This window comes from Zophobas morio, unplaced genomic scaffold (genome assembly GCF_036711695.1).
Source record: "Zophobas morio isolate AGI-343-1 ecotype UQ-CSIRO unplaced genomic scaffold, CSIRO_AGI_Zmor_V1 ptg000006l, whole genome shotgun sequence".
NCBI classification, from domain to species: Eukaryota; Metazoa; Arthropoda; class Insecta; order Coleoptera; family Tenebrionidae; genus Zophobas; species Zophobas morio.
Window position 1 is genome coordinate 801,291 of NW_026972111.1, and position 20,977 is coordinate 822,267.

General features: G+C 32.1%; 1 protein-coding gene across 9 annotated transcripts in view; it reads right to left on the bottom strand.

Moving 5' to 3' along the window:
- The window catches only part of LOC135123266 (uncharacterized), a 151,988-nt gene that overhangs the window by 57,890 nt on the left and 73,121 nt on the right, over positions 1-20,977 (bottom strand). For 5 of the 9 annotated variants that reach the window (XM_064047772.1, XM_064047768.1, XM_064047767.1 and 2 more), the window contains exon 1: positions 265-323. The exons of 3 other annotated variants lie outside the window; for them this stretch is intronic. In XM_064047772.1, the coding sequence (XP_063903842.1) occupies positions 265-279 (15 nt within the window). In that variant the 5' untranslated portion in view covers positions 280-323. Of the gene's footprint in view, positions 1-264; positions 324-20,977 lie in introns of those variants that run through there. One more of the 9 variants, XR_010279583.1, reaches the window with a different exon arrangement.

Below are 20,977 nucleotides of genomic sequence, written 5' to 3' on the forward strand. Positions count from 1 at the left end.
CTAAATTTGTGAAAATTAACTTGGTGAATAAAATTTATAAAACCAGGTTGTTCTTTTCACTCTGTACAACAGACCGATGAGAACTGTGAATATTAGTAGTACTTTAAATAAGTAAAGTGAAAACAGAAAAAACATTATACAAAAAAATAGTCTTCGTTGATTTAGAATTTTAATAATGCACTTAAATAAAAATTGTTGCACTCTTAGCAACCAAGTTTTTCGGTTTCTGTACACCTATATGTACAAATAAATAAAAACACTCACCTCAGTGTTCTCCATTTTTCACATTTAAGTCACTCACAGCAGCCAGATTTTTAACTACACAATTGTTTTCACACAAGTAAGCGAAAAACGTCCTTTTATATAGGTATGGGCGGTAATAAATTCGTTATTTGTTTTTGATAAGATAAACAAATTTTTAAAATCAGGTGACATTTTCAATTACTTATCTCAAACTGAAGTGTTAAATAAATTTTATCACTACAAATTGCAAATTCCATTCCGAATTTGTTGTTCTGGAGCTTTTTCAAAGGCTCAAATTCTGTACGAATGTCTGATAAAATCAGTTGCGATTTTATCAGACATTCAGTGTTCACGTGTTCCAGACTTGGAATAAATCTAGTATCACTCATAATATGAAGAGGTTTGTTTTCGACCAGAGACAAAAATAAACACTCAAAAAACAGTAGGCATACAAAAGAAGAAACACAAATGGCTTAAATGTACTAAATTCATACTTCGATTGGTCGTTAGCAAAAATAAATTAATTAAGTTCATTAAGTAAGGATAGACACAAAACTTTACCTTGTATAAGTTTTTAAATATAGTTCAATGATGATGATGAACTGACAGTCACGTGGAGGGTAGCATCCATATAATTTAAAGTAAACAAATTAAAAAAATCTACATAACACAGATTCCAGGAGATTTCTGTATATCTGAAAGTGTGGTCTCCAGATCACACAGCAATATTCTTATTTAGACTTTGTGAGGGTATTGAATAAAGGTTTAATGATCCTATAGAGTCCTAAATGCACTATTTAGAATTTGTTAGTAGGAATGCGAGCTGAAAGACAAAGTTGATATAAAGAGTACTCCAAAACGTTTGGTTTGATTACATCGTTTATTTTGATCTGTTATCGATACTTTCTGACGCTGCAATATGAATTAAGTAAATTTATAGAAGCTTATCCCATTCCCAACAAAGAGGCAGTGACTGTAGCTGACTCGTTTATTAGTAACTTCGTGGTACGGTACGGTATTCTGGATTTAGAAGAAATTAGTAAAATTTTAAAAGTCAAAAAATTACGTTCTAGCGTCCGTATATCATCAGAATACACTTGGAGCTCTCGAAAATTCTCACAAATGTTTAGGGGGTTGTCTTAGAGTACAGACAGCTAAACAACCTGATACATGAAGCTCTTGGGTACCATTCTGGTGTTTTGCTTATAATAATAATACTGTTCATACGACAACACGGTACACGTCGTTCGAGCTAGTTTTTGTTTAATGCGAAGTATAAGAGAGAAAGAAATTATGATAGGAAAACTGCAATCGTGGATTATAAAGTGAGAGATCAAGTAAATATTATTAAGGAATGAAGGAGGTAAGAAAATGGGTTCTTTATTTAAAGCGTCATTCATTGTTGTAGAAATTAAGTCGCCTAATATCTACAGATATAAGGATATATCGTAGGTTACAAGGGGTGCATAAAAATAGAGTAAAGATGTATCGCAGTTGAGGATCACGAATAGGTACCCAAGAATAAAATATGGACATAAATTTTTGTTAAATTTTCCATATCATTTCTTATTCAGTCTATTACTGTTTTCACAAATCCTTAAGTCATAGATTAGATAAAAGGATCCCAAAAGATTTTATCACCAATTCAAGGTTCACGTTTTAATCTTGACACAAATCTATTTAGTAGTACAGACTTACGAATACTTGTTTTGTCCATCATGATTCAGTTAGGGTCAATATATGTTGTCGCAATGATGAAGATGAGATACTTAATTCCAACGAATGAACTAATCGGAGGTTAGATTTTCATTTGGAAGATCTTGTTCTACATTTCACCACATTTTTATCTGAGTACCACTAAAAGAACTATCTTCATGGGTAAAGAAGCTAGGTCTGAAGAACGTGGAGCAAGTTTTTACTATTTAAGAATCTTAAAGGTTTCATATGATGATTTTAGTACGTAATTAGTAGTGACGAGTGTAAATTTTCCAAAATTATCAACTCTTTTTATGAGGTGGTATAATTCTCTAATAATAATAATGTAGCAAATATAAAAACACCGTATATATTTTTTTACCGAGTACCCATTTGACTCCACAGAATGTTCTAATTTCCATAATGCATAAAAAATTCAGAATTGGCATTATTTTATAGAGCTTGTCTAAACATATGTACTTATGTAAATTTAGCGACATAACATTTTATAACAGATAAACCATTCTTTGATGTTTATAGTGTTTCTATATTTATCATCACACCGGTATCACTACGGGGTAGGCAATGACGACAGAGATCCCTATACTCCTGTTTTTGTTCTTTAAGTTGGATAAACTGATTTGATGATTTAGTTTTTTCTCTGTCACTAGTCTGATTGACATTTGCTTTGAGCTGGATTGCCACTTTTCTACTTCATTTATTAGATCAGAATTATTAGACGCAATTTTTTAATCAAGCAAACAAATGTTTTAATTTTGTCAGCATAGATAATTTGTCATTGTGACAGATTCACAGACCATTGCGACATTATTTAAAAAGAAAATGCCTAAAATAGTTTTACTGCAACAAAAAATTGCAATAAAAAGATATTTTTTGCAGTTTCGAAAAGACAGACAAGATCTTTCTTTCGAAAAAGTAATTATGAGGGTCTCGAACATATTTTCTGTAATGTAAAAATACGTTGCAAAATTTTTTTTTTTTCTCATAGGTGGGAACATCAACTGTGGCGAAAATTTTATCAACTGGGCACCAAAATTTAAAAACATCACTATCTGGTAAGCGAAAACCAACGGATTTATTTACAAATTATATGTTTCGGAAAGACCTGCAACGACAAATTTGGCAACTTAATGAAAAAAACGAATATTTCACTGTAGATACTCTTTTGGTATATTCTAGGGAACAGTTGGAATTTAAAGGGGGGCGAACCACATTATACAAAATTCTTAAGTCGATGGGTTATAAACACAGGGAAGTAAATGGTCGCAAAATTCTATGTGAACAAAAACGTGTCGTTGCAGCCAGAATTACTTTTTTGAGAACATATTTACAGTTTCCAAATTCTTGTGAAAATTTGACTTTCGTGTATTTGGATGGAACATGGATCTATCAAAATGGTTCGTCCGTTCGACGCTGGGTGGACGATACCGATCTAAAAAGCAATCCCAGCAAAATTAAAATTGAAGGATCAAGGTCTACTATTCTCCATGCGGGTTGTTCAACGGGATTCTTGGATGGTTGTAACAATTTTTTAAATTCAAAAAATAACGATAGACTATCATAAAACGATGGACGGGACAATTTTTCAAAATTGGGTGGTTAATCAGCTCATTCCTGCTTTGGCAAAGTTGAACCAAAAATGTGTGGTGGTTTTAGACAATGGTACGGTATCATTCGGTTCAGTTGGATAAACCACCCACTTTTTCTAGTAAACAATGTGAAATGCAGGAATAAACATAGTGTTGAATTTGGCAAAAAATTTTCGAAGAAACAGCAGATATTTGGTAGACGAGATGTTAAGCGAAAGTGGCCACGAATTTCTTAGATTACCACCGTACCATTGTCAATATAATCCAATTGAAATGGCGTGGGGATTTTGTAAGAATTATTACAATAAGCATATAAATTCTCAACCTTCATTAAAAAATAGGGTGGAGAATTTATGGCTTGAGGCGTTTTCTAAATGTACTCCAAGCATGCGGCAAAATTTTTGTAAACATTGTGAAAAACTTATTTTGGCAGATTGCGAAAAAAATATGGGGAATCTTTCGTACGAATCTATACCTCCTTTCTTTATGTCGCTAGGTGAATCTGATTCAGAATCTGAATTTGAAAATGACAGATTTTCATAACGAAATAATGGAAATCGAGTGAATTGTAGCTTGTCGGGGAGTGATATTTTTATGCGTCTTTCGTTCTAAATTCACCAAGGTAGTATGTGAAAAACTACCTGACGTACAACAAAATAAGTATAATTTTAGTTAGATCATCCACGTTGTTGCTTTGCACCAAATTTTAAGCATTTTCATTTTTTTTTTGTAACTCTTCATGGTCCTAGAGAAGGCGTATAGTAACGTTCTTATTAATAATCGTTTGGAAGTACTTAGTAAAAGCAAATAAACAGCACTTACGTAAGCATTAGTAATAGCTATATAGGTAAATCATTCAATTTAAGGCCGGAAAAATGTTTCAGAAGAGCTAAACCCATCAAAGCACTAGAGCAAGGTTGGTGTCTTTTACCAACCCTTTTAGTAATCTTAGAAAAGTGAAAAAAGAAGTCGGAAGATATGGAAATAGGCTGTTCACAAAAGTCGAAATTTCCATTTCTAAGAAGAGTGGGCGAGCAGAACGAACTGATGATTGAGAATTAAAAATGAGACGCTACATGTGGCATGCGACAATAGTCGTATGTTGAACCCCCATTCATCTAAAAACAATGTTTAAGTGAAATTTTAGTGTTTGTACCTTACATATGCAATAAACACTTACAAAAAGCCGAATAACTGTTTTAAATAGCGTAAAGTTTTATGCTTTCTAAGAAATGGATACCGTTGACTTGGTCATTGCTACTGAAAACTGAAAGTATCGCCAATAATGTTTATTATTCTGGCACATTTTTTAACCTTTAATTTAATAAAACATGACCTAACGAAAAAAGTTCAGGGAATTATTATTCTTCTGTATCGAATACCAACAAACTCACTAGATTTTCATGACCTACTATATAAGACTTCATTCTGACTACCACTGATTCCACTACCATTAAAGAAAAACAACAAATGGACAGACAGGCAGAGATTTATTGGCTCTATTTTGCAAAAGATCTGTTCAAGCAATCACCAGTGTAAATATTTAAATCAAATCAAAATTATTTGATTGAACAGAATGTTGTAACCGTTTTTTTTGTGAAACGTTAAGACTACGTAATATTTATTTTTAAATGTTTTTTAAACACTCGAGATAATTTCATGTTTTCGTGTATTTTATCAACTGTAGGTAAAGTTATTTTTCGTATTACAAGTGTTTTTTCGTGGAATTTAGATATATCTGCACCATTGAATCGTTTGATTTATTCACAATTACAAGTACCATTCAAACAACGTTGACGCAAAATGACGAACTAATCAATAGCACATTGTTCAAGTGTTTTGCCAGTAAACCAAACCCACATATCTCGTTTCAGACGTCACAAACAATTTAATAGGAATTAATTATTTATAACACTATTCGAACGACGATAAGAAGAAAAGCGCCGATATTCCAAACCCTCTTTATAATCCAGCAGTCCAAATACGTTCACTTAGTGCTCTTGGAAACAATGTTTTAGCTTTTGACAGGACTCCTTTGCAATGTAATATCGAAGCAAGCATAACCTTCACGGTTCTGAATTATAATTGGGAGCATAACGGCGAAATTGTGTGATTTATAATTAGTGTATTTTTCTGAATTTTTTGATGCTGTTAGTGCCCTTTGCAATATAGGCTGTTCCTAAATTAGAAGCTTGTGAAGTGCATGGTTCCGAGTTATTATAAGTTAACTGAAGATCAATCAATTGATTAATTACTTCCTATATTTCTTTACTCCCAGTGTCCATTAATTGTTAATTCCTCCCGTGGCTTACCCCGTCTGTCAGTGATATTAGTCACCGTAACAGGCCCTACTGGCCTGAAGAAGTGTATATGTTTTAACATCCTTCGCTTTTCCCAGAAAATATTAATACATTAACAATGGCAAGCTATTGTGTTCGATGGGAATCAGCCGTTACACCCTCTAAATACTCCGTCGGTGAAATGCACCAAGTGTAAAAAATGTGCTCATATAAAATGTATTAGTTCAGATCCCTTTGTTTTAATTTCTGGTAATTAGTGAACTTGTGATGTTTGTACACAATCGTCAACTCCATCTTAGTCCGACAATAATAAACTATTTATGTAATAAACGTACCACACGTAATTATTAGTCTTTTTGAAACACTAACATCTTATACTGTTTCTGTGGTTCATAAGAACTCGTATGTTAACTTTGATTTAAAATAACGTTGTTCTCTTAAAGTACGCTGTCAATGGCAACGTATCTTATAGCTTCTTAAAATACGATTTCGCATATTTCAAGTTTTTTATTTCGAATCTTTACAATAATTATTACCAAAGTTAAAAGTGCAATTATTAAAATAAACATTTTGAGCGGTGTTCTTGCTAGTACTAGAGCTAGAACTGGAACTGCCACACGCTTCACTGTAACTTAGGTTCGTGGGCTTGTCCATAACAATTTCATTGTCAACTAATTCATTAGGTGCCAGCACTTCATCTTCAAAAACTTTTTGAGCAATTTGCACTCTTTCTCCAAAAGATTCTTGTATGTAAGATTCTGCCACTTTGGTCGATTCCCACCCGCCACCACCATTGAATATAAAGTTACTTTGAAGAATAAAGGTAATCATTACAATACCTGCGTTAACCAGGAGAGTTGCCGAACTGCGGCGAAAAGAATGACCTGTGTATTTAGCTGGATTTTCCAGTTTGAGGAAAGTTGCAATTTTTCTGGGAATTTTTCCAAAGGTGTTAATTCCTACATTTTGGCGAGTACTTTTACCTTTATAATAGTGTAAAAAAAACCTCGATGGTGAATTTGTGGGTCGTAAAGCAACATAACGTCGATACAAATCAATGGTATTAACACCAAAGCCTTCATTAACTACACTGAATCTTCTTTCTTTGTGGGTTTTACTGTCAGGTATAACAATATTCAGAACATTACCACAATCTTGTATATCGTCAAATCTCATAGCACACAATTCGGCCTTTCTGCAAGCTCCGGCAATTCCAAAGATTAAAGCAACCTACACGATTTCATATGTATAAAAAATAAATCTTATTAAGTAATTCTTACCTTCTCGAATAAATATTCTCCGTCATCAGCTTCTTGCAAGAAAGTTTTGATTTCTTCTCGTGTGAGAACGTTGGATTTTTTTGCCACGATAACCAACATTTATTTTTTTTATATGCGAAATAACAGCACCAAATTTTTAAATATCTATGTTTTCTTTTGCCTTTAGAGTGGCCTTTAACATTGAATATTCTGGCCATAAAGAACAAGGTGACAACTTTTGCGACTGTAATTGGAACGAAACATATACTTTCTCGTATACATGTTTTGACTTTAAGGGTAACAAATTGCTTCGCAATTCTTTTCCCTTTTTCGCAATTTCTTCCGAAACGTTTTCGCACATTTTGACGATGAAAATTGTTTTTTTCAAAATTTGTTTACTTGTCATAGTTACAATACACAGCAATCTTACTATGATACTATGAAGCTTCACAAATGATTTGTCAAAATTTGTAGTAATGAATTGATCAAAAAGGAGTTGATGAATTACTGTTAGTGTTTGAAAAAATTTTGAAGCCAATACGTGTTTTATATGTAGTTTAAAAATCTCGCTCTATAAAATCCTCGCTCCCTTCGGTCGCTCGAATTTTAACTACGATCTTGGTTTTTAAACTGTCTATTAAACACTAGTTGTCTTAATAGCTAGTATTAGCGAAATATATTATTATTAATGTACACTGAATTCATTCTAAAGGTTTTGAGACAGAAACTTATTTGTATTGAAAATTTGGCACATAATCTGTCGTCTAACAGTCGAACAGTTGGTGTAACTATCCCCAGCTCTTTTTTAATATTAATTATTTTTCAATAAGATTTTATAAACTGAACCGCTTAAGGTCAGGCTCGGCAAAATATCCTGTTTCCCTCACCAGTAAGTCCCGGAGACGATTTTATTCATAATAAATTTAGGGTATTGTTACAACTCCTCTTCACACGTTTGAAATTACTTAGATAAAAAAATAAGTAACAAAATCTGTCACTTTTACCTTGTGAAAAGCATTAGATTCTTACTATATGCTGGCACCAGATCACATTTCTTAATTTAAAACCACGGCAATGAGTCGTGGAATAAAACTACTGAGTCGTTTCGATCAGCCTCCTTTATTTGTAATCACAAAAATAAAGTTCAAATCAATAATTAACAAAAAGAAGCAAACACAATTAAACCCTAAGGTGAGAAAAATTGCAAAAGAAAAACAACTTTACATAGAAAGATCCTTTCCGTACAAGTAGGCTTACAAATATTCGACGTAAAATATACACTGTACAATTACCATCATTGTAAACGGTGAGAAATTTCTACGCCCTAGCTCTAATTAAGACTATCATACTTCAAAACTTGCTCTGCTGATTCATTCAGCTCTGGTTCAGGTGGCATATCAAACACACCCCGACAAGTTCGGAAGTTCGACAATCTGTCTGGTCAAAACTAAATCTCTTTTCTCAAAATAATGCTATGTAAGTACAATATTTCCAATTTTTAAAAACCGTCTACTTTCATGTTTGGCGAACAACTTCAGGGCAGGTAGGATGATTTCCCGAAGAGCCAGGATAGCAACTAATGTAGGCTGAATTTCTTCTGAACACCTTGAAACTAGTCATCGATATTCAAAGGATGGTCCGTTCACAAATTTCCAAGACTGTCAACTACATTGTTGACCCATTTCTCTGGTACTTACTGCTGCTGGTTTGCCACTGTAAAAAGTGTACATAGTATAATAGCACTAATAGATTTATTACTATTATTATTAAAAAAATAAAGTGAGTACGAAAACGTTGAACAAAAGTAATTATAGATTAATGCTTACACGTCACACGAAGTCAACTGCACAATAAAAACGTAGAGAATGCTTGATTTTGGCGACTTTCTCGTTGTTGCCGAACGTCCATCAACGAAAGCGAACGTGTGGAAAATAAAATGATTACCGTCAGTGAAGACTATTAGGTATTAATGATGTCTACCGAGAAAAAATTCTGTAAGATTATTTAAACATTTTTTTTCGCAATATAGAGGTTATTTACCTTAAATTACTTTTCCTTTTCGTAATCGTAGTGATGTTGTAGTGGGGTTGTTAGTTTTCGTAAAAATCATTTCCGACAATCCTTGGAAAATATTGAACGGTACCATGTGTCGCTGATTATTTGATAAAGTAGAAAACACAATCCTGTTTTTGGTTTCAGAAAGTCTTGTAATATTTGTTATTGTTAAATATCAAGGTATTTGAATTAATAACTTTTTTTAATTTAGCATTATTTACGAAAGAGGTGCTAACCGATTGGCGGTTTATTTTGGAAAGTTGTACTTATAATAAGGGAATTTTAACTTTTTTTTTGTAGTTACAAATAATCAGAAATTCTTAAACGGCTGTAATCGATGGATAAAGCAAAGTGATAAAGTGATGTAGAGAAATTTTCAATTTTTCGTTTCTTTTAATTTTATTTTGCGACTGAGTTCTGGTTGAAAGTTATAGAAAATGGAATTCAGTATTTTTTGAGATTTGTGTGGTTTTTCCGGTTAGATTTTTTTCTGATTGCTATTTCAACGATTTGTCTCTAGAGAATTTAGATCCTGTGCGCTATAAAAATCTTTCCTTGTTATCATCAAAACTGATACTCTTCAGTTTGTTTGTTTTAGTTATTAGTATATTTCAGTATGTTCCGGGTACTTACTGTGAGAATATGGTTAACCTTGAATATCCTTCCACGTTTCTCTGTATTTTCAACCAAATATGTTATAAAATTAAGGGAAAAATGATAACTTAATCGTTAGAGGCCCTAAAATTAAAGATATTTAGACCAAACCTTATCGTTAGCACTACATGATGATGAGTGATGAAATAGCTAGGAATTCTTCGGGTTCGATAACATGAAGTGTCACTGGATTTAAGAATGCTATGCTTTAGTACAAAGTAGACTTGGGTCGATCAGCGTGTTACACATGATCACCATTTTATTTAGGTATTTTATAGTTTACGTAATCTTTTTAAACTGCAATCCTAAGATATAGAGACAGAAGAAAACTTTGTTGTAGTTGATTTATTTTTAAATTTAGTTCGTTAGGTGCTAATGAATTGCAGCAGTTTGTTATACTTGCATTTCTGTGCTTTGTTTGCATAGTTGTCATTCGTTTTATGTTAGCCGAATTCGTTATGATCTTTAGTTAAATAGATTCGATATACCTATTATATTATAGCTTAAATGAAACGGCACTGATTTTAACTCCAGTTTATCTAAAGTATCGAGCCATGCGTCGACTTTTGTTTTACGATGCCTTTTCGTTAGTGCTCAAAATTATGTCTTGAAATTCAGAAATACGGAATAATATGGTTTCACTCGCTTTCTGTAATTTTCAAATATTTCCACTCCAACGTGAATATTCATTATAGGCAATACCATTTAAATGAGACAAGCTTTAAATAATAAATGTATTATTGTCCTTTTACCTTTTAAAATATCAATTCGTAATGTTTAAACACCAATATTGTTTAAATTTGAAATCAAACAAAAGCAACGTTATATTAATACGCAGAAATCAAATAAAAGAAACGTAATATTGCTACGGAGGAAGTTTCATAAATACAATTTGTCTTAAATTACGTAATACCTAAGATGTTAGTACGTTCATATGATGGTTTCTCTAACATAAGAAGGTAACGTTTTCGCAGAAACAAGTATGATGATTTAAGATATGATAGAAGGTTCATCATTACGAGATTGACGATGTTTTGTTGTCACACTGGCAACATTCATAAGTACCTTCTAACACGAAGTAGTGCTCCCGTACGTACGCCCATTTTGGTGATTTATATCTAACGTTGCTATTTTTAAAGGTTACTACGTAAGCTTTCTTTCGGCAAAAAGATGACGAGTAGATGAAAGTAGTCAACTGACTAGCTACCAGTGCTGAAGTGACGTTACGAACAGTAACCAGTGACTTAACATTTCTTCATGGGGTCATCAATAGTTCCATTGATAATAGCGCCATTTTGGAGAAATTATCCTTTCTTATTAGCGCTCCGGAAATTAGAAACACCAGAAGCAAGCAAATTTTTAGAATTAGTTCTTTCACCTCAAATTTACCTCGTAATCACCGGTTAAGGAGAATGATGTTAGTTGTAAATGATCTTTACAAGTATGAAATATTTAATTTATTTGATAGTTCAAAACAAGGGTTTAAGAAGAATTTAAGATTAACATTGAAGTAGTAAAAAAATATTTTTTTTATAATAATAATAATAATATTAATCTTATTGTCCAACGGAATAACCAGTTATAGGACAAATAAATAAAGTAATATTTCACAAATATAAATCAACTGAAAGTATGTATATTGTACAATTAACAAAGGAAAATAAAAAAAAAGAAAATTATGCACTTATTAAGAATTGTTTATTTGCTCTAATCTTACTATTTACATATTTATGTATATTTTGTAAATGGATTTTCGTTAATAAATTATTATTATTATGTGTCAAATGCTAGGAATACTGACGTGTTCTGTAGCTCTGACGATCATCGCCATCTTATGTGGGAATCAGGTATTCGGTAGACGACTTCATCTGCGTCATGTTCAAGCCGGAGCGCTCTCCTTCCCCTCTTCTGCGTCTTTCTCTTGTCCTACTACAGCATCGCGTTTATCACCTGGAAGCACTTCATACCTATATCGTCGATCTTAAACAAGAAGACTCTTCAAAAGCCATCTTCGTCGGCGAGCAAATCTTCTCCAGTTATGAAGAATCTCAACAAACCTAAGACGCAAGAAAACATCAGAGTAGGGCGGAAAATTCGCACTTTTAAGATTATCATTGCGCTGATGGTGGTTTTTATTGTGTGTCAACTGCCGTATTTTACTATATAGATTATGAAGTATTCGGAGACTTCTTTTCGAGACCAGGAAGAATTCTGATGTTAGAAAGTCCAGAAAAGATTGATAAAGAACACAAAGATATAACAGTACGTAATCTCAATCTCAAGAAGGAGAATCCTTTCGTTATCGAGGATTATGGGAAGAAGAGGAGTTCAAAGGTGAGATTTACAGACGAAAGGAAATATTAAAGAAATGAGTTTAATATGACGAACTGTTGTACATTATTCAATAAAAAGGTTAAAAGCAAGTAGAGCTTGAATTGTATCGTGTGTCAGAAAATTTCTTTAATACAATTACGACTGTTCAAAGAAACTAATGATTTAATTTTATAATAAAAAAATAAGGTTTCCAGTGAATTTTATATTAAAAAATTAGATTCAGATGAATTAGTGCTGATGACTTGTATCTTGTCGAAGAATCTAGAATGGTAAGTAAAATTTCATTGTTAAGATGGTAAATGTTTCAGCAAGATAAGTTACATTGATACCATTAAGTAAATATCCGGTAAGTTCTTTACCAATTTGCGTTTTGTCACTATTTTAGAAATGATAAGTACCTACTAGACCTACAAAATCATTATTCTAATAAATAATTATGCTGCACTTTACATGCCCGAAACTATCAACTCTTGTAAATGGGGAGATAAAGAATTATTGTGAACTGGGGACCGCAATAATGATAGCTCTTGATATATATAATGCTAGAAAACACATGCACTACTTCTTTAATGAGGTTATTGTGACGTAACGCTGAATACACAACCATTTTTTTTTTGCACCGGAAATCAGTAGGTTGGTACTTCCGACATTCAACGTGTCTGGACATGTAGGTATTTTTCTGATGCATAAGATTGTTTTAAACGAAGACACTGTGATAACCCAAACATCCCGCCTTAAATTGACATGTGAAAAAAAAAATTGAAAGCCCGCGAAAAATTCAAAAATTCAAAAATTTGGCCTTGGCTGTGATCGTCTAATAAAATGGCGTTGTGTGTTTGTGTGTGTTTTTTTTAAGTGGTGGGATGCGTTCAGATGCAAATGGTGGACCCCAAGTTTGGAAAAGTACCGCTAAATAAAACACAAGATATATGGAGAATACAAAATGATTTATTCCTCCACTGACAAAAAAAAAGCTGAATATCACAAATTTAATAACAACAAAGAAAAACTTGAATTAAAGTAACTGGATGCAAATACACAAGTTATTACAGCCGTGTGGTGGCAAATTTAAGATTAAAGTATGCAGCAGAAACAGAGCACTATAATAAGAGTGTGACGTTCGAACTATCAATTTCATTCTAGAGCACACTTTCCTTTCACTAACCATCACTGGGGTAAACTACAGGAAGGATAAAAACACTTATTACTTTTCACTATTTAAATTTATTTCCTTACACCTCGGTGTAAGGAAATAAACCATTACTCTTACAACCTTTTCAATTTTTCCATTACATTGACAATTATTGCCTACTTAGTCTGACAATGCATTTTCATCATTTCCTGTCGATACTCATTTGCTAATTATGCGCTATTTTTATCGGTTCATCGACTGGGTTCACCGTTCTCTTACATTACTACATTGCAATGGTTTTTCAGATCCCTTGATCACATTATTTCAATTATATCTTATGAACAGGCAGCAAGTTGTTATATGTCGTAATTTTCGCTCTAAATTCATCTTTCCCACCTCTGGTATTCCACAGGGGCCAATTTAGGACCCTTATTATTATTGTATTGTATATATTTCAATTTCCCTTTTATTTCTCTGCCCACATAACAAAACTTAGATGACAACTTTACATGGCCATAATCACATGGCAACTTCTTCTCTACCTTACGCACTCTCACTACTCTTCGTTGACTCCTCTATTTATCACTTCCTCGTAACGAGGGCAACTGACCATTTTCTTACAAAATACAGAGGAGTCAGCGATTACAAAACATTTGGACAAGCAACCTAATTTAATATAGCTGACAAAACTATGACGAAATGAAATTATAAAATGCAACAATAATGCAAAAATAACCTACTTTACTATATAACATTATTTATAATATTAATTTATTAATGACATCGTTAATGAATTTACGTGTGAAAAATTGATTTTTACTGACGACCGTGAACTGTTTATTAAAGTTGATAGTGCAAGAGACTGTTATATTCTTGAATATGATTCGTCAACTCGGTTGGTGTAGACTAAATCATATATCAAGGATAAATGGTTTGTTGCTTTTAGGTACTCAATTCATCATTTTTATTGTTAAGATCGAAACTTGGTCCGTTTTGTAAATGAATCTGCAATAATTCATTAATAGCCGAACAACATAAAACAAGAGTGTAATAATAACAAATTTAATAAACATGGCAGTAGAGTTGTTACTTACTAAAATTAGAAAAATTGCACATATGTAACTAGATTAAAAACAGATATTTTTCGAAGATGCTTTTTAAGATAAGTGTAAGATATATATTTTTTACATATACTCGTACGTAGCACACTTTTCTTTACATATTTGACTTTCTTCTGGAATAAACTGTTGGGGCGTTTTGACTATAAGTTTTCCTTCGATTCCTGTAAAGAAATATATAGACTTTAGTTTTTACAAACTATTATGAATAGAAACAACTAGAGAGCGGATTTTATGAAATTTGCATATCCGTTATTTTTTGCATATAAGTCTTGATTTTCAATATGTGAACGAATCATGCTAATTAAAAATGAATACAGCTACAAAAAGATTGCATACTTGCATATATTTGTCTTCTGCTGCATATTTCACGTAACGGCTGCATATTTTCCATTTTTATCAATTTTTGTGCTACATTTTGAAAAAAAAGTGGTTGTCATTCTATCTGCATTTATTTAGAAAAGCGAAATTTCATGAATCATATTGCAAATATTGTCCTGAGCTTCAAATAACTAGAAAAGGTTTGGGTTTTATGGTAGTTTGGAGGAACCACTGGGTGTTAAACCATGCTTCCAGGTAAATTCGCGCCCTAATTACTTTTGGAAATACTGTTCATTCCCAATATTTTTACATCTGTGGACGCAGTACGCAGTTTTTCTATTTACAAATACATACTTTAGAATCACCGGAAAAAACTTTTTTTTAGAATATTTTGAAAAATATTAAAAAATAATTGTTACCAAAATAGTAATTAAATAGTCGATTACTACTATTTTTTAATTCGTTCTGTTTAGCTATATTTATTTTTTAGTATAAGAATATTATCTTAAAGAATGTGATTTATGTGTCAGTGAGATCTAATTAAACACTTTGCAATGTGATTCATGTATTTTTTGTAATAAAAGTAAGCACCGGAAACCTGTTTTTGAAATTTGTAAATAAATTTAGTACGGTTATTATGCTTTTTTTTATTTTTGAGCATATGCAACTACATACCTCTGCATATATTAAGAAAGTTACTGCATATTTGCATAACTTTGATGCATATCATATGATCATATTTCCCAAAATTTTGCTGCATATTTTCCGCTCTCTAGAAATAACAATTGTGTAATAAACAGTAAAACTTTTTTTTTTAACATAAAAAATATACCTCTGCCAATTTTCAAAAATCCCTAAAATTTTGTTCATGCTTTTCGAAGACGATTACGTTGGGAAGCCATCGTTAAATTTCAGTAGAAAAATCATGTTATTATTTTAGGTCATATAACCTTATAGCTTTTGGAGTACTTTATAAAGAAATGATACAAAAATAGACCCACTATTATTACTAGTATTTAAAAAATGCGAGCACAAAGTACGTTCAACTACATTAAGCAAAAACAATGCCAGATTTTACTCACACATACTAAAGAGTCCTCGAAAATATTGTCCCATTTTGGTAATTTTAGTCCTGTATTCGAACGTTGCTTCATGGAATCACAATTTTTACGTCAGTTTATCGCATCAGCAGTTCTTATCCTTTTGATATTTGTAGGAGGTTTATGAAGAATTCCGGTTAATACATTCAACTTTGTTAGAATGCTAAAATCAAATTATGAATAGTGGGAGTTTTTGATTTATTTTGTATATATAACTTTTTGTTTTTTGTATTGTGCTTGACAGTAAGTCTGTTGGATAGTAATAAAGTAAAGTAAAGTAAAGTAAACTTACCTTCTCGTTACTTGTTGAATTATTCCTTTACAACCAGTAACTTAGGATCTCCTGGAAGAAAGGGTCATGCAAAATTAAATTTTAATTTATTTTGTTTTCACAACATGTAACATATTTACCTAAAGATATTTCCATTTCTTAGTTGTGGTATTGTCATTTCCTTCTTTTCCATTTTCTTACAAACCGATTCAGGAAATTTGTAGATAATACTAAACGGTACCATGCGTCGAGTTCTTTTTGTTCAATAATAGAGAAAACACAATTGTTATGTATGTTTTTTATAAAAATTTTGTTCCATCAGTGATTGTAAGTGACATTAATAACTTTTCCATGTTTTTGTTTAAAATCAAAAATTAACATTTATCGCTACAAAGGTGATAATCGATTACAATTTTTAATTGGAATTACAACTTCGTGAATACTTTGTAATCACTCGTGACCAGAGGACTAAGCAAACGTGATGAAGTGATGTAGAAGAACTTTCAGTAAGTAGGTATAACACTTTATTTGTCATTTAACGCCGCAACTTATAATCAGGGATATTGGAATGAATGAATACGTTTGATATGTCGCAAATATTTAAATTAATGCTCTGTTCCCCAGTTTTCTATTTTTAACGACAATGCCGATTATACTTTGTGGAAAACTAAGCATAATAAGGTATGGCGAGCTGTCTCAGACCATGTTCATATTCTGTCCAGACATGTTAATACCTAGTTATTTACATTCTCGTGTGGTAACTTACATTTTACAGCGCGAAATAAATTTGAAGCACGACGGCGAAGCCAGAGTGCTTTAATGATTGAGCGCTGTAAAATGGTTAACGCACAAGATTTGTATTAAACTTTTTGGCAGACAATTTTTAAAAATTATTTATATTTTTTATTAAATTTCACATAAAGTCAGTAACTGTAACTGGTTCACAAAAATACACAAGATGGTATAGCTCCGTTTGAACTAAAAAATATTCAAAATTATATGATACATTGCTGTTCAACAATAAGTAACTTATGTATTTGGCGTTTTAATTATTATATTTTCGTTGTGTAAAGAGATAACAACAAAAAACAGCACACTTTGAAAGCATCACAATTTTCGATGCAGAATGTAATTTTTGTAGGACAATTTTCTTCAGTGTAATCGAATATAAAGCTTTGTATGTTATTCGTACATAATTAGGCTTTGTGGACTTGCCCTATTTATTGGCCTCGCTCGCAAGCTCGCTCTGCCATAAACTATAGGGCTCGTCCACAAAGACCTATCTTATGTACTTATTACATAAATAGCTATTTCCACCAGAAATTAATATTAGAAGCCACTTCGACTCTGTATACACTAGTTTAACAACTGAAGTGTTTGATAATGTTCAAATTTAGCTTATCGGGGTGAAATGTGTTAAGGAAGGAAAAAATACTCGCTGCAAATTGACGATGTCAAAATTTTCACGACGTTAATATCTGCTTTCAAAATAAAACGTATGCCCATTGTTATTTCCGGCTACGATAACAATTTACAGACTTTAAATTGTTATTTAAATTAATGAAAAACCTTGGAATAAACTGCAATTTTTCTTCGCAATCCTTAGGATATAACTGGATATAACTAGGTTGCTTTATTGGTTGTTCTTCATGTCCAATTTAATGAGATATTATTTTCAAGCAAGAATATTCTTTTTCCTACATTACTGTTCATCTGGACGGTTTGGGGATTTTTTTGGCTTCTCGATTTGTAAAGAGCTCATTCATAAGCGTCTGATGTACCCGGTATCTTCGATTTTACCGTCATTTACCACATCGCGGTGTTGTAAAATAACTCGAAATTTTTTAGGCTTAAGAGGCTTTTAAAAAATAAATTGTTCTACAAATAATAAAGAATACCTGCAGAAACACAATTTACGCAAGTTTTTGTTCCAGCGAATATTTAATAATAATAATAATAATAATAGCGTTTATTGCCCAACAGTTTTTACAAAACCAATTACAGAGCAACAAAATTAATACAAAAATAACAAAATAATTAGCATTCTAAACCGAACAAAATTATACTTATATAAATGTAACAAAAGGAAGCACAAAAAATAACAAATCATTATAATGTATAAACAAGGTGAGAAAACAGTGCTAAACATTTAATTTTGCATAACAATGTTGAATGATTAATTTTTTTAATTTTAAACTATTAAACTGGAATATATCAATAATACAGAATTCCTTATTATAAAGTTTGCACATTGTGCATATGGGAGATTTAATGAAGGTATTAGAATGTGGTGTGGAGGCAGTGTTGGGGACAGATACTTTTAAAAGTATCTAGATACAGATACAGATATATGGAAGATAAAAGTATCTAGATACAGATTGTTTTCGATTTTTTCGAAATGTATCTAGATACAGATACAGATACTTTTTGAAGCTTTGACGAATAAAATAACTGAAAACATGTTTATGTATTTTTTTATGTATTGTTTAATGAATTTTTTAAAATTAACATTTCGAACGTATTGCCACCTAAATTATTTCTTCTTGGTGTCAGAATTTGGTTTCCGCTACGGATTGTGGTGTTAAATTTAAAAAATAAACATTTTACTGTAGCACAGTTATTCAAGACTGAAAAATCTTTTCTTTTTTCCTGCAAATAGGCCATCGCTTCGCTGTTTGATGTGTCGCAAATTGTGCAATATTTATTACGTACGCTTAAAAAGAATTTTTTTTTGTTTTGTTTTTATTCCCATACCACAGTGTCCAAATTGTGTTTGAGTATATCTAATAATTATCTCCAGCATTAAAATTGATATTTCAAAAGGACACGGGAAATGATTATTCTGTGCTGAAGGTCTGTTGTCGGCAAACTGTCATAAATTATTATTCTTCAATATCGGCTTACCATGTTTTTATGACCATGGCCGGTAATCGTCTATCCCGGTGCGGCAGGTATATACATTTTAGGAAGAATTGCTGGTTCCGTTTAAGGCAAAATAAGTACAATTTCTTAGAAAGGTATTTAAACCCCTTATAGGATCAAAGGCTGCCTGGCAGGCCGGAATCACCAGAGTGCAACTTTAAATTTTCAGATTTTTGTTGAAACTCATTTTATTTTAATCTCGTTTCACGATTTCTGAGAATATATCACGATAAATTATTCTACCGAGGGTTGTAAAAATATTAATTTTATTGACCAAGATAATTACACTTAAACATAATCTGCACATTCTATGGCAAAACGGACCTGCCAAGCCCGCCTCGCGTTAGGTCCAACAATGAAAAAGTGAAGAAATGACACATGTGGCAACAGGAAAAGATGCTACATTTGTCTGAAAAATGAAGATATAAAACAGTAACAAATATGCGATTTATGCGAGAGAAATATATGTATTGCACATTCGATTCATCGTTTACAAAACTAATTTGTGCTAACTGAAAAAATTCATCATTATGTAACACGCAGTTATTATTTTCTACAAATAATAACATACCTTAAACAAATATTTTTACTATTAAAATTACTCTTATTTAATAACACAAATACAACCAGCGGGCCTACCGGACCCGGGTTGCTCAGGTACACAGATAAAGTACATTGCCCCGACAAGGGTAAAACCTTAGATCATATAATAAATAGATACCACCATGCCGTGTTCTTTCCCTAGGAAAGTCTGTGACGACATCCTCCTGTCACACATCTCTCTCGTGCATGGAGGGATTACAATGAAGCTATCCTTGCCTGATCACTATTTGAATTTTGCGCGCCTAAATTTTAGGAAGTATGTCTGAACTAACTTCGTACGAAAGATTGATTTTATAAATAATTCACAGTAGATAACGAAAGGAATAGAAAATTATTGACAGCAATTGTGATCCTTTATGATTACATCACTTAAAATAGGATCCTTGTTCTAAATTCTAAAATTATATTTTGTACAACAACTCGAAAGAGAGGTTAGAAGAAACGTCTCAACAATCGATTTGTTGCGCTGGTGCGGTACAAGGATGGAAGTGAAATAGACATATACAGATGAAATGCATATAACAAAGATGAAGATGTGGTGATCACACAAGGATAGCATTATACTACTCCCCTTGACGTAGAAAACGACAACAGATAGCTTCATGTCTAGTCACAGCTTTCAGTTTGAGTATTGGTATCTATTTATTATATGATCTAAGGGTAAAACGCAGTGAATAGTGAATTGTGGTTTATGGTTTTTAAAATACCATCTTACGATGGCTTAGATTTATTACCCCTCGGAATTATATTTAAAGATGTATAAGTACTGAAGGCTACCATGTAGAAAATGATGGTATTTAAAATATGAAAATTTCCGTGACAGAACACTATTAGTGGACCTCTTACCTCTATTTTTGTTTATGTGACCAAAATCACCAACATGAAGTATCAAAAATTACTACTAGTATAACTCAACTAATAATTACTGAAAAAAAAGTTAAATAAAAAAATGTATCTGTATCTGCGCCACTAATTTTGTATCTAGATACAGATATTTTGTGCTTAAATTCGATTGTATCTAGATACAGATACTAGATACCCAAAAATGTATCTAGATACTTTATTTAGATACAAGTATCTAGATACTGCCCAACACTGTGTGGAGGTATACGTTAGAGAAATGTTTCTGGAATTTTGGCGAGGTACATGAAAAGATATAGGTATTAGCTAACAATTCAGCACAGTCGACATTGTAATTTAGAAGTTGATAGAAAACTATGACAATATTTATTTGCCTTTTGATTGTTAAAGGTAACGTATCAAACGCTCTATTGAGAAGTTCGTTGTCGATTCCTCGTTCAGGGTAGACACCGTACTTCTTATATATAATTTTAAAAAGCGTCTTTGAACAGATTCGAGT